This window comes from Diprion similis, chromosome 3, assembly GCF_021155765.1.
Source record: "Diprion similis isolate iyDipSimi1 chromosome 3, iyDipSimi1.1, whole genome shotgun sequence".
Taxonomy (NCBI): domain Eukaryota; kingdom Metazoa; phylum Arthropoda; class Insecta; order Hymenoptera; family Diprionidae; genus Diprion; species Diprion similis.
In genome coordinates this window covers 8,400,466-8,414,057 of record NC_060107.1, presented here as the reverse complement: position 1 = coordinate 8,414,057, position 13,592 = coordinate 8,400,466, and the positions used below count along the sequence as shown (strand labels likewise).

Here is a 13,592-nt window from a genome sequence, read left to right as displayed (position 1 = left end):
ACAACAACAACACCGCCCACCGAGTGTTGCGCCGTGATTTCCTTCTCCTCTTCCTCTTCTTCTTCGTCTTCGTCTTATTCTGATTCTTTTTAGTCGCCACGTCGATCTTTGTGCAAGTGAATAGTTTATTGACCTCAATTGAGCTTCCAGTGTCAATTATTAATGAAGCAAATTTCTCACTGCCGTTGCGTATACTGTGTCACAATTCACACGTAACATTCTGAGGCGGGAATTGAAATTTCGAATTCGAAAAGTTCCGAAACGCCAAATTCCGAATTTTTTCGTCGCGAGACTTAAAGAAAAAGGAAATCAAACTTTGACGAAACAACAAAGTTTCGAATTGTCCGAACAACAACGATACTCTATAATGTTTATAGAAGTCATTTTTTACTATTTGAAAAATATGAAAATTTTGAGGGTAACCCATTTGCCTCCCTCTCCCCTATACATTAAAATGCAGATATCTATGTATATACATACATATTTTATATATATATATATATATATATATATATATATATATATATATATATATACAGCACAGCTATTAACCTACATAGAGAAAACATCACTTAATCATTTACCTTTCTAATCAACGTCCCTGCAGCTGTTATTTAATCTCCTCTCAGCGCGCTTTATAGAATAATCGATTTGAAAATTACGGAGCAATTAACTGATTGGCATATGTTTGGTAATTACCATATTGTTCGTATTATACGTTATAGGTATACACATGTACATACGTATGTATGTGAGCAAAGTATTTAATATTAAATTTTTTAAAATATTTTTACCCTCCTTTACGAAATGACGCAATCATCTGATTTAGCGACTCGCGCTATTTGTTATTATTATCAGCTCCGCTTAGCCGATCCTCTTTTCATTTTCAATATTCATTTATCGACATAAACCATATTATTGATATATTGTCGCAGACAATAGAATTTGGGAAATTTCTATCGAAAGTTCAACTTGAATGAAATTTTTCACTGGCGTTGATTAATTATCAGTAGATTTAATAGCTTGGTTCACTCTCACGTTGACGAAGAAAAAAAATAAAATTTCGCTTTCTTTTATACTACCATTTATTCTCTGATTCATTTTGCTGTTTTAATCGCTAGCTGGAAAACTGTTCTATTACTTGTTTCGTGATTATTATACACGAACTTACTTACCGTTAGTACGAACTTGTCGCGCAGTTGATCTCTGAACTTGAATTACGCGAGCATCTCGTGACGGCCTCGGAAGGTCTTATTGGAGAATCGAATATGCCTAATAAAGAATCGAACGAAGAGAAGGAAAATTATGAGTGAAGAACGTTCTCTCGGTTCAGAAGATGATTAACTAATGTACACCCGGTTTACTTATAGTTTATCCTTCTTTTTTTTTTTTCTTTACTTATTCAAAATCAGAAACTATATCTCAACAATAAATGATTGAATGAAATAACGAAGTGCGAGAAAATTAGAGAAAACACATTATAGTCACAAGGTCGATGATGATACTATGTGTCTCGGCGTTTGCACCGGAAGAAGTTTTCTTTTCCATTTAAAAACGACGCGAGTGACACACTTTTGTCGTTGCAAAAAGATAGAATTCCATAAATGTGAGTGTACGTTATAGTATACCAGTATAGGAATACATTATAGACGGCGGAGCGTAATATATATATATATATATTTATACTTTTTTTTATCTTTTGATCCTTTGTTCACTTATTTAAAAAAAAAAAATTTTTTTATCATACTTGACTGAATCACGTTTCAAATTCACTCCAAACTTTTCTGCGAATAACTTCTACGCTGCAAGTTAGCTGTAGCGATTTTTGTACGTGCGTAATAATAAAAAGATAAGTATTTTGTATCTCGAAAAAATGTACGAAATTTTGAATTTTTTGTACCGATCATTGCGGAACTTGTGAAATTGATTCAACTGTCGATGATTATTATCAAATATCTACAAATAATTATATATTTCTTTGATTAATAATTATTTTTAACTTTCATTCGCGAACTAAAAAAGTCATTGCAGAATTCTGGTTTTTTTTCCTTCTTTTTTTTTCGCCTTTGCCATGCTTATTTCACTCTCTCATTTATTCTGAAATTGAAAAACGGAGGTAAAAAAAATGAATAAATAAATAAAAAAAAGGATGAAAAAAAAAACCACCGGTTATATAATGTAAGGAGCTAAATGAAGGAACGAGGTTATAAGGTATTTAAACTAATTAGCCGTGGATCTGAAAGGGGATCGGCTGCATATAAAATGCATCGTGCGTCTGCGGCGGCGCCGGACGGAACTATAAAAAGAAAAAGCGATTGAGAAGGGTGGGAGCCAAGTAGGTACTTGAAAGAAAAAAAAACGAGCGCGCAAAACCGTTGGTGGAATTTTTACCGTGGAATGATTATACCAACCCTCCGCATTTCAGGCACCCCTTTTTCCTACATCGCGTAATTTCATATAGCTAGAGAAAATAAAAGTAAATGAGGCAAGAAATCGGTATGGAAAAAAAAATTCTTTTTTTCTCTTCAGGATTAGTAGTAATAAGAAAAGGAAAAAAAAAATAATAACGAGATTGTAGAAATATTTGGAAAAAAAATATTTGACTGTATATAAATTTTTTAAACTAATCAAATTTTTAACCTACAATTTTATTTTGTACGGTAATAAATTTTAGCAAATTTTATTTGTATAATTTACAAAATTATTTTGTCGTTTTCTGTAAAATTTGCTGTTCTTCAATTTTGATGAAGAAATTTTTTTTTTTTTTCCGGATTCTAGAACATCTTTTCATTCGCTGACGAGCAATTGAAAAAAAAAAGTTCTTCTACGTATTTAACATAGAGGGAAATAAAATTGAGGGTATAATTGTACGTGGTTTTTTTTTTTTTCTTTCTTCTTCTTCTTCTTCTTCTTCTTCTTTCACTTTTTCTACAATTGGAGTGTAACATAATGTACGCGCAAATAAAACGGCGCGTCTGTGGCATCGAGGTCGCGAACCTAGTTTAACTCTATTTTTGCACTGTTTTGCACCTCAGAGACTAGACGTAGCTACATATATATCAGGTATCTACCTGAATACATACGTATAAATACACGAAGTAGTTTCTCAACAAAAAATATACCGAATTACAGCTTTTAGCGAGCATTGATTGTCATGCGTAACGAGATAATCGTTTGCAAAAATTACCTCTGGTATTATAAATTCGAGTATTGGACGCTTCGTTAATTCCCTATAAGTGTATTGATCTTATTGTTGGACATTTAACATGTCGATTTTAGGCGTTAAACGTTCGTTCGCATGTTTATTATACACACGATGTGTGTTTTTCTAATAATATACTCTCGTTTATATTTATTTTATTTATTTTTATCTCATCTATAATGTTTGTACACTTACCGTGTGTGTGCGCGTGTATTTATTTACATTATATATTTAATACCTTTTGAATCGCCGCCGGTGCGAATCAATCGGTAAACAATTTATGTATCTATCACGTTGGTCGTAATAAATTCTCGACGATATATATATCACACAACTTATACAAAAAGGTATACCTAATAGGTATGAGACACGTTCCATCATCAGGTCATCGCGTGTCGCTCGGGTCTGTTTTATTTTTAAACATTCGAAAAACATACGATCTCACTCGCAGATAACGAAATGATCGAAACCTTTAAATAATTTTCGCTGTCGTCCTCTCTTCTTCGCTTTTTATTTTATTCTCTAGCACTTTCATTCAGTTATTAATTACTGCAAAAATTATACAAATTTTTTTTTTCCAAATTCACCAGTCAAATCTGTTCAAAGAAAGAAGCAAAAAAAAAAAAAAAAAATAATTGTTAATTAGGTATCGAATTGAACGTGAATGCGCTTTTAACTTATTTCATGCATATTGTATATATGTATACATAGTATAAATATATCGCATTCTTCTCGAGTATTTCCCTGCCCTTTTTATCAGAGCATCCGGGGCCTTTGAACTGCATTATAGGCGATAATCTCCTCGCAGTCTGGTAAGAAAACTATGGTAGGTATGCAAATATAACTTTGCCTTCGGTAATTATACAGTTTGCTTGGTTGGCTGCTGTGAGATGTGATGCTTGTTCGTTTTACTCCTTTTTTCCTTTACAACTCCGTCTCTATCAAACGACCGTTGCTGCATGCAGTCCGTATTTCTACGCTGCTCTGAAATTGGCAAGGAAAAAGTTTGCCGCAGATTTCAACGTGTATGTATACATATAGACAGTATGTATAATATATGTGTGTGTGTGTGTGTGTGTGTACGGAGGAAAAACGTTGTGTAACAAATCAAGCTGCGCTCTGCAATTATTTATTACGCATATGTGTAATAATACTTATGTAAATCAATTCTATAAGCAAAAATGTGCGTGTAAAAATTACAGCAAGGCTTAGGTGTATAATACATATAATATGTAATATATATAATATATAATAGATAGTTTTTATTTGGAATACTTGAAATTATACCCGCATTGCAATAAAATTACCGGTAATTACAATTTTTAACTTTACGTTTGACTTGGAAAAAAGAGAGAATATTCTTCTTTTTATTATTATTATTGTTACTATTTTTTTCTTGAGGATCTGAAAATATTTGTTATTATCAAAGGAAAAATTAAAACGCGTTGCAAGGGGTTTTTATTTTCTGTCCGGTTATACTTTATTTAATAACGAAAGTGAAAGAAACGCAAGTTTTTCTCCGGTGCGATCTTATATTTACAATATTACAATTTTGATGCAAGATTTAGCAGAAACAAAAAGAAGTTATCTGTAAAGAATTTTCTATTATCTACTTAATTCTTTCATGGAAAACAAAAAGACAAAAACAAAAATCAAAAGTTTCATAACAAGGAACTGAATTTTGGTATTTAACAAAACGTGTGAAACGTATCTGACATACTATTAATTAACTATTGATATATATGTATGTTATTGCACTCGGTAAAAAATCTTATATATAGTATGTATATTATATTTTTAGTGACGATTTTATCACACTACTACTAATACACTATTTTATCTAATAATTGCATTTTCTTCTCAATATAATTGTACAATAATAATTGGGATCCAGGCGGGTCTCTCGGGGTCCTTCAGGATCGATCGACGACCACCGTCCGTTCGTTTTAGGACTTTGAGCGTCCAATTTCTAACCGGATCTATAATTTTTAATCCCCTTTACGCCCTCGTCGCTTCGTTATATCATTCTCCTGGATCTAATATAGCCGACGTCGACGTCGACGTCGCCGTCGCCGCGCCTTTGTAGACATAACACGGCAAACGGGGTTCGGGATAGGGAATCATCACCCTCTTGTGTCGGCCAGCCAGCCAGCCCTTCCGTTTCGTTTCGTTTCGTTTCGTTCCGTTCTGTTCCGTTCCGTTCCGTTCCGTTCCTCGACAACAGTGCATTCACCCCCATGGAATATCGATGCGAATATCTACTGGGTGGTCAGTAGAGAAAGTCTGTACGTTCCATGTACGTGTACACGGTTAAATAGAAAATGTCCCAGCAGGTTTACTAAAATTTTTTGGATTGATTTAACCATTTTTTTTTTATGTATTACTAAGTAATCATAAATTACTAAAAAAAAAAAAAAAAGTTTCTTTATTTGCACAACTTTTCAGAATTTATGTTATAATTACGATCTCGGAATTTTACGAACGAAATGAAAAACGTGAGGCATGAAAATTTTTGGAAGTTTGTGAAGTTGAAGACACTAAGCTTGATTTTATAGTCGAGGCGATACTGATTCGATCTAGTGGGTATTAAAACTTGAAACTCTCTCATTCGTTCGCGAAACCGATACTTTCTTTTTCTCGATAATTGACGAAAAAGTAAACCTCGACGAATACTTTATACATATGTATAAAATGCTTGAATAAATTGTAGGAAAAAAAAAAAAGATCAGAGGTTGTTAAAAATAACTGACGCACCGTCGTGTATAACAGAATAGATATAAAATAATGAAACTGAGACGCATAAGTCCTAGAATTGCGGTTTTAGTACAACACTTGCGTACAAGAACGTGACGTGTTTCGTGCTCTACAATGTATAGGCACTAAAAAACACCACATTACGTTGTTCCTTGTTGAAATTAGCGTTGATGGATGGATGGATGGGTGGAGGAATGAATGGATAAGCTGGACTGTGTAAATGCCTGCACCCTTTTATAAGGCAATAGACGACCATTATTCGTGCGCAGAGAAATGTCGTGGAGGAGTGGGAATGCATTATATATACGGGCGCCCGCCGCGCCCTCAGGAACAACCTTCTCCGTCGCGTTTAACCTGCCTTTTAATTATCCCTGCAGACAGGCGAGGTCCCTGAGGAGTTTTGAAAAAGAGCGAAGACAAATTAAAAGTATTAAGGGAGGAAAATAATCGCACTGCGGCTACAAAATTGCAGGTATATTATTGATCGAGGAGGAGATTATCGGTTGAACAAAATTCGATGCCTTTTTTTTTATATTATTATTATTATTATCTTGTTATTACGAAATCGTATTTTGTTAGAACAAGGTACGTCGATTAGGATGAAATTACTAACGTTGCTGTGTAAATGATGCGCGTTTAGGAAAAGGAAAAAGCGTTAATTAATAATGATTAGCAAAACTTAATTATATTTCGAAAAGTTTACTTTTTGAAAGGCATTCCAAAATTATACAATAATGACCTTTTTTGTAGATCGTTCAATTTCCTACAATAATATGCATAGTTTTTTACAACTCGCTCATTCGTTAGAACGCAATAAAATTCCAAATAATAATAATAATAAAAAATTCCCGCGTTATTCAAATGGGAAATCCAAAATCACGATGAGGTACCTCTTAATATTAATATTAAGAGCTCAAACTTTCACAGAATTTGTTTTTCATCATCTTGAACGACATTTTCACGATAACTAAAGAAACAAAAAAAAAAAAAAAAAAATTTCTGTGAAAGTAATTAAATAATATATATATATAAGCGGGCGAATCCATTTGCGGATCTGTTATTTCTTTGGCTTCCGGTAATTCAATTCCCCGCGTCTCCACAACGAGCGAATATTTAGCTTGCAGCCGTCTAAGCAAGCTACAATAACTTACTGGGAATAATTAACTATGCATTTGCATGTAGCAGTAACGCAACGATGATGACAGTGGCAGAGCAATATAAGCGGAAGAACCGACATTTTATTCCCCGTATCAATTATGTATTCCACCTCTTGGACTTATCGCCGCCGACGTTTTCTCATGCGGTATGTTTTCTCATACATAGAAATTCTGGTCGCGTTCATCAACGCGCCTTCGTTTCTAATGCATGCTGTATAATACACATACATACCTTCATACATACATTCATACGTGTACAAGTATTAAATACAACAATGCAACTGATACCACCAATCCTCGTCATTCGTGTACAATGTTCACTACTCGAGGCGCGTTGCTGTGCCATGATTCACGTAGTACATACATACACTTAGGTTAAAATTGTCATGTGTCCGACGTTACATGCTCTCAAACTTCTATAGGTGATTTAAAAGGTACATCGCCTCTCTTTTTACCTCTATGGGGAAAATTACGTAGTATTCCAATCTACAAAAGTGAAGCTATAGCAGCCAAAGCCGAAGGCACTGTTTTCAACTTAGCTTGTTACCTACTCAGCTTAAGACCAGTAGATTATATTTATTCTCAATTCGAAATGAATTTAACCAACTTACTGGAAATGGAATAATGTTCTGGTCCTGGAAAATCTGGAATAGATTCCTGGCCTCAACTTTATGTCGAATGTAACCGACGAATGAATTTTTCTCTCATATTTTATTCAAAATGAATTCAACCCTCTGCGGTGAAGGGTGATGGAAAAGATTATAGAGGAAAATATGTTGTCTGCGATGCACATCCGGTCATCAAAGATAATAAACTCTGGATACAAAAACTTCCCTCATACGTCTGTTGCGTGCGACCGGTGGGTGGATAAAATAAACACCCTGTAGAATGTATAAAGAAATTTTCAGTATCCCAATATCCACCACCATGAATTATTATCATTGTTATTATCACATCAGGGTGACACGGAGTTGAAGACCCTGGGAAGCCGCCTTCGTATTCAAGTCCTTTCTTACTTTCTTCTTTTCAAAGGACACACAAGCCGCATCCACAATGGCGGAAGAGTCTGGACGTCCTTGTCAGGATATCGTTGTGCGACGCGTTTTGCTTGTTAGTTTGCTTACCAGCATGCCAGCAGCACGATGCACGATGGGGTCGAAAGAAGGAGTTTAGAGAATGAGGAGAGAGGTCAGGCTCGTTTTAATTCGACCGGATATCCTTTTCCACAAACGAATAACCCGAAGCAAAGGATGCAGCGTTGGACGCACCGCTGATTACAAGCATGTCCGCCAGCCTTTTTATGTCTACTCTCAAACCGCTCCGAGAATTTCCACTCTCTACGTCTTATCCTCCAAGCTATTTACATGTATATGAACTTTCGGAAATACGTAATCTGTTATTAAACAAAAAGCACAAGTTCAGAATGAAATTTGTCGACCCAGTTTCACGGTATAATATTTGCAGGATACACGCACAGTCGATCTCCTGTTTCCTAGGTTCCTAGACCTATATTGTTTGAAAAACGGTTTCACATTTTCAACGTTCGTGTAATCTAGCGGTAGTATAATAGAATAGTATACATATAACTCTCCTAACCTCAATTAACGTCCAGACTTTGTACCATTTGCTTGATGACAAATCGTGGATTGTTAATCGACTTCCTGGTATATTATATTATTCATGCAAATACAAGACGTGATACATTTTTCAATGCTTTATATTATCCCTATTTGATGCTGACTTCTTTGTATGGATGACTTTTACCTTGTAGAAAAATTGGAAATTTTTTAATCCACTCCGGATTTCGAGCTGCGGTTGAGACTTCGACTGGCCGAACGAATCGACGAACCATTCGAGCTTGAGGCTGATTTTTGGCATCAATGCCTCACCCTATACTTACCCCGTCGCTTGATACGACGCGATACGGGTCTTTGAATGAGACCGTAATAACCCGGGCCTTCGATGTGCCTGTGTGTGTGTGTGTATAATTTATTTAACAAGTATTGAGAGTAAGTAGTAATTTATTGAGGCTGTATGATATGGTACATAATTTTATCTACAGTTACGAACGTATTCGATACCGAGAAAATAATATTGTAGTTTGGACGCAGCAACTGCGTGATTATTTTATCATTGGGGACGGGGTTGAAGTTCCGAATTTGAAAAGTTCCGGAAGTGTCTAATTTCGAATTATATGATGGCGAAATATGAAGTAACGAAATCAAACTTTGAAGAAACAACAAAGTTTCGAATGGTCGGAAAGCCGATGACTCAAAATTTCGAAATTCAAGTTACGATTAACCAAAGTTCCGGAAATTTAAATATAGATACTCACACAGCGTAGTTTACCCAACAAGTGGTTGTGAAAAATTAGAATGACCAGGATTCCGAACGGTAATGATCGAAAAGATCAAGCTGACGAAATTCACCAAGCCAGAAATTCACAGAACTGAATATATTCGACCATTCGGAATTTCGATGTTTTAGAATTTAAAATTCACTCACTTTCGCACCATTCAAAACTTTGATCTTTCGTCACAATTGAATTTGTTTACCTAAGGTAAATGTTTACTTACCTTAAGAAACTTTTCAAATTCGAAATTTCAACCCCACATCTATTATTGGCTAATTGTAAGTTTAAACTTGTGATTCGATTCTTGACGTTGTTATTATTTGTTTGAGATTATGTTTTTTCATGGATTATTCCAATCCATATAATTTTAATGGGTGATTCAGAGAAGTTCAAATACCCATTACTGCGATAATGTGGTAAATAAAATCTATTCAATCATCCGTAACTTCGACGTGTACAGTATCTTTGTGACAATTGGACAGCTTAATGAGACGATTTGAATAATGACAATTAAGTGGACGTTAATTAATCATTACTTTCTCGTGGAAGATGTAGTCAAGTAGTTTCACAATAATGCACAATTTGCAGAATTTCAAGTTTCTGCGAATCAAACAATCAATATCTGCTCCCATCGAAATTTGCCAAATGTCTGTTTAGACTTTTTATTCCCTTAACCACTGCTACTCCAATAATGTAGAAGTGAAATCGAGTTTAACGACGTTTGCCCCGAATTTTTATTAATCGATTCAATTGACAAGTAAAATTGATGTGATAAAAAAAAAAAAAAAAAAACGCTTTGCAAATGTAAGAGAAGAAGAGCATAATGTGCAATGTAAACAGTTGGAAGCAAAAGGAACGACCTGGTTTCCTCGATTCTCAGTGGTATGGAAATACCGGAAATGGAATAACCTAAGAAAACGTTGCTTCGCACAATGAATTGTTGCAATTATTCGTAAAACTGTGTGTGCTTGAAAACAGTAAACCGTCATTTCATTAACAGTTTGCGCGTGATTCAATGAAAGTTGACGAGGCGACGGCGCCGCTGTGCTTCGAGTCCCATATCCTGCTTGGAATATAATATACGTTGTTTCTCGGTTATTTAAATTCCAGACTTGTTTCACGTATTATTTGTCACGGAGACAATTCGCTAGTACAGACACGCTATAACATATGGCACCAGGGCCACTGCAAGGTGCAGATCAAGACAAAATTCGTATCATGGTTATAATAATATTCCTCTGCACCATAACCCATTCCTCACCTGCACTGTCTTCGTCTAGACTATGGAGGGTAGAGGTAAGGAGGACTATCTCCGTGTATAGAAAGTGTTCTTAAAGTAGAGTACAGTCAAGATGGCGTTGCTGTAGTAAAAGTTCAAGAACGCGTCATCAGATTAAACCCTGATCGCTTATTAGCCCTATTTTGGTGACTTGTTGAAACACTATTTGAGGCTTTTTGGTGGACACTTTTTCAGTTGACAACCCATACGAGATACTTCTCCTTACCTCTACCCTCCATAATCTAGACATGACTGAAAACATTTGGTTGTTTTTAATACTGTTTAAAATGCAGGTATCGGCTTGATTTTCTTTCTTCCCTTTTCACGCTCTCTTTAATTGTCCCACTGGTGAAAGTAAAACGCATATTGAGTACGTGGCGATATGTAATACTGTTGCACAAAATGCGGACAACAAGGCTAACGTGCTGTTTGCACATACCTTATTCCTCAAAGTTTTATATGATTTGCTTTTATACGTTAAGTACTACGAAATTCTCTTAAGGAATGAGGATGAGGAAATACGGTGTTCGCGATATCGTTGGTTTTACGTACTGCTGAAAGTTTTGATTCACACTGCTACGGGTCGGACGTTATAAATGACGTAATTCATTTCTCGGAATTAACCGGTGAGAAATACCATCATCCTGGCGCCAGCATTGCTCACGATGATCGTCAGAGATAAAGTGCAAAGAGTCGATTAAGATTAGTTGCTTGAAAAATTGTAATATTCCTCGTTTCAACTCCGATGCAGATATGCTGGTATTGTATAATATCGAATTCCACGCGAACTTTGACCATCTTGAATAACGATGCTTTCGTCCTTTGAACAATGTCCACGATTAGCGTTGCGATATCCAACCTCGATTATCGCGTCGAGCATAAATTAAACGAGGTCAAGTTTGTCCGAGGTGTTCCGCACTGCCAGCTTTGTGGTTTAGTGTCCTTCTTCTCCTTACTTATACATAGTTCTCGTTTAATGTATTATGGAATGCGAGTAAAGGCTTCTTTTTATCGTTTCAGCAACTCAAAGATGAGCTGGGAGAAGTTGTTGCTGAAATGGAGGCGATGGAGGGCGGAGGATTGGCTTCGGACGAGACGAAGCCTTCGAACAAGACCAAGCAGACGTCCATTGGTCGCAAGAAGTTCAACATGGACCCGAAGAAGGGCATAGAGTACCTGATAGAGCACAACCTCCTCGTTTCAACGCCGGAAGATGTTGCTCAGTTCCTCTACAAGGGCGAGGGACTGAACAAAACCGCGATCGGCGACTACCTCGGGGAACGTCATGACTTCAACGAAAGGGTGCTTCGGGCCTTCGTCGAGCTCCACGACTTCACGGATCTCATACTTGTACAGGCTCTGAGGCAGTTTCTATGGTCGTTCAGACTACCGGGCGAAGCTCAGAAGATCGACCGGATGATGGAGTGCTTTGCTCAGCGGTACTGCCAGCTCAATCCAAACATATTCACCAACACTGACACCTGCTACGTTCTCAGCTTTGCCATAATCATGCTCAATACGTCGCTACACAATCCTAGCGTCAAGGATAAGCCAAGCGTTGAACAGTTCATATCCATGAATCGGGGGATCAACAACGGTGGCGATTTACCCAGGGAACTGCTGGTGGTGAGTAGTTTTTTTTTTTTTTTTTTTTCTTTTTTTTTTACAACCAATTCGGTTTAGACTCGTTTATTTATTGGATTCCATTAATTCTCTGCACGCAGGGATGAATCGTACACTAATTTACGATCCTCGTCGCCAAATCGTGTTGAGAATCTTCACGACGACGGATGGATATTTTATACGTGTATAACCTCGGATTTGATATTTCGTGGCAATTCATTCTCTTAAAAGAGAATTTTTAACTATACAAATTGAAATTTTTTATATTCTACGATTAGCAGATACTAATATACGATGTTATTACACATCGGACTCGTAATGGAACGGCTGGACGGATATTGCATAAACAATTTCACGTATAGATCTATGTATAAATATTGTTTTGTCTGATGTACGGAGTGTAATACGGTTTTGATACACCATTTGCGATAGCAAATTTTTCTACATCACTCGCGCATTTCTTGGAAATTTAATTGAAATAAGCAAACAAGTTGCCATATTGCCAAGTTTCAACGATTCATGTATCAGTTTACTTACTCACATTCAACATACCTACATAATACCTATTATCGTTTCTCTAGGAAACTATTAAGTATTTTTCTGACTCAGCTACCTATATACAGCGCTAAAGTTTAACTGGCATCACTCGCGTTGCTTCGGTATATGCAATTACGTGAATATATATGTACACACTATTTATACATATTTGTACTTGAAAAGGAAGAGCGGAAAGATCCAATTGGTACTTAGTGCTTCACTGATAGACAGAGTCACCAGCGTCTTGAACCACTTCTTCGTCGTTTCGATATAGCTGGTGTAATTTCAAAATTTAGATTTTTTTTCAAACAAAATTAGACAGAATCTTAATTTAGCAAAGTCTAAGTGATTTGAACTCTTTTCATCATTTATAACTTTTAAGACGCAGATGTTTTTTTCACCTAAGTAATTTCGAAAGCCGGCATCTGGTTAAACCGATCTACCACATTTGTTTGATTCTCTTTTCGAATTGAAAATAATTTACGTTTTTCAACCTATCGCGTCTATACGTATACATGTATCTATGTATAAATATTTTGTATTCAATGTTTTACGACGCGCCGTCATGATGAAAATGTGCTTTTTGCGCAATTTTCACGTGTATTTTTCTTGCATCTGCAGACAGTGATGTTGCTTATGCCCACGACTCGCTTCGCGATTCGGGAATTTGGCATTCAGAGATAGTCG

The 13,592-nt window shown here is 36.0% G+C and overlaps 1 protein-coding gene across 4 annotated transcripts in view; it reads left to right on the top strand.

Annotated features, from left to right (window-relative positions):
* The window catches only part of LOC124404907 (cytohesin-1), a 40,234-nt gene that overhangs the window by 24,510 nt on the left and 2,132 nt on the right, over positions 1-13,592 (top strand). For all 4 annotated transcript variants that reach the window (XM_046879400.1, XM_046879399.1, XM_046879396.1 and 1 more), the window contains one exon: positions 11,766-12,371. In XM_046879400.1, the coding sequence (XP_046735356.1) occupies positions 11,766-12,371 (606 nt within the window). The remainder of the gene's footprint in view (positions 1-11,765; positions 12,372-13,592) is intronic.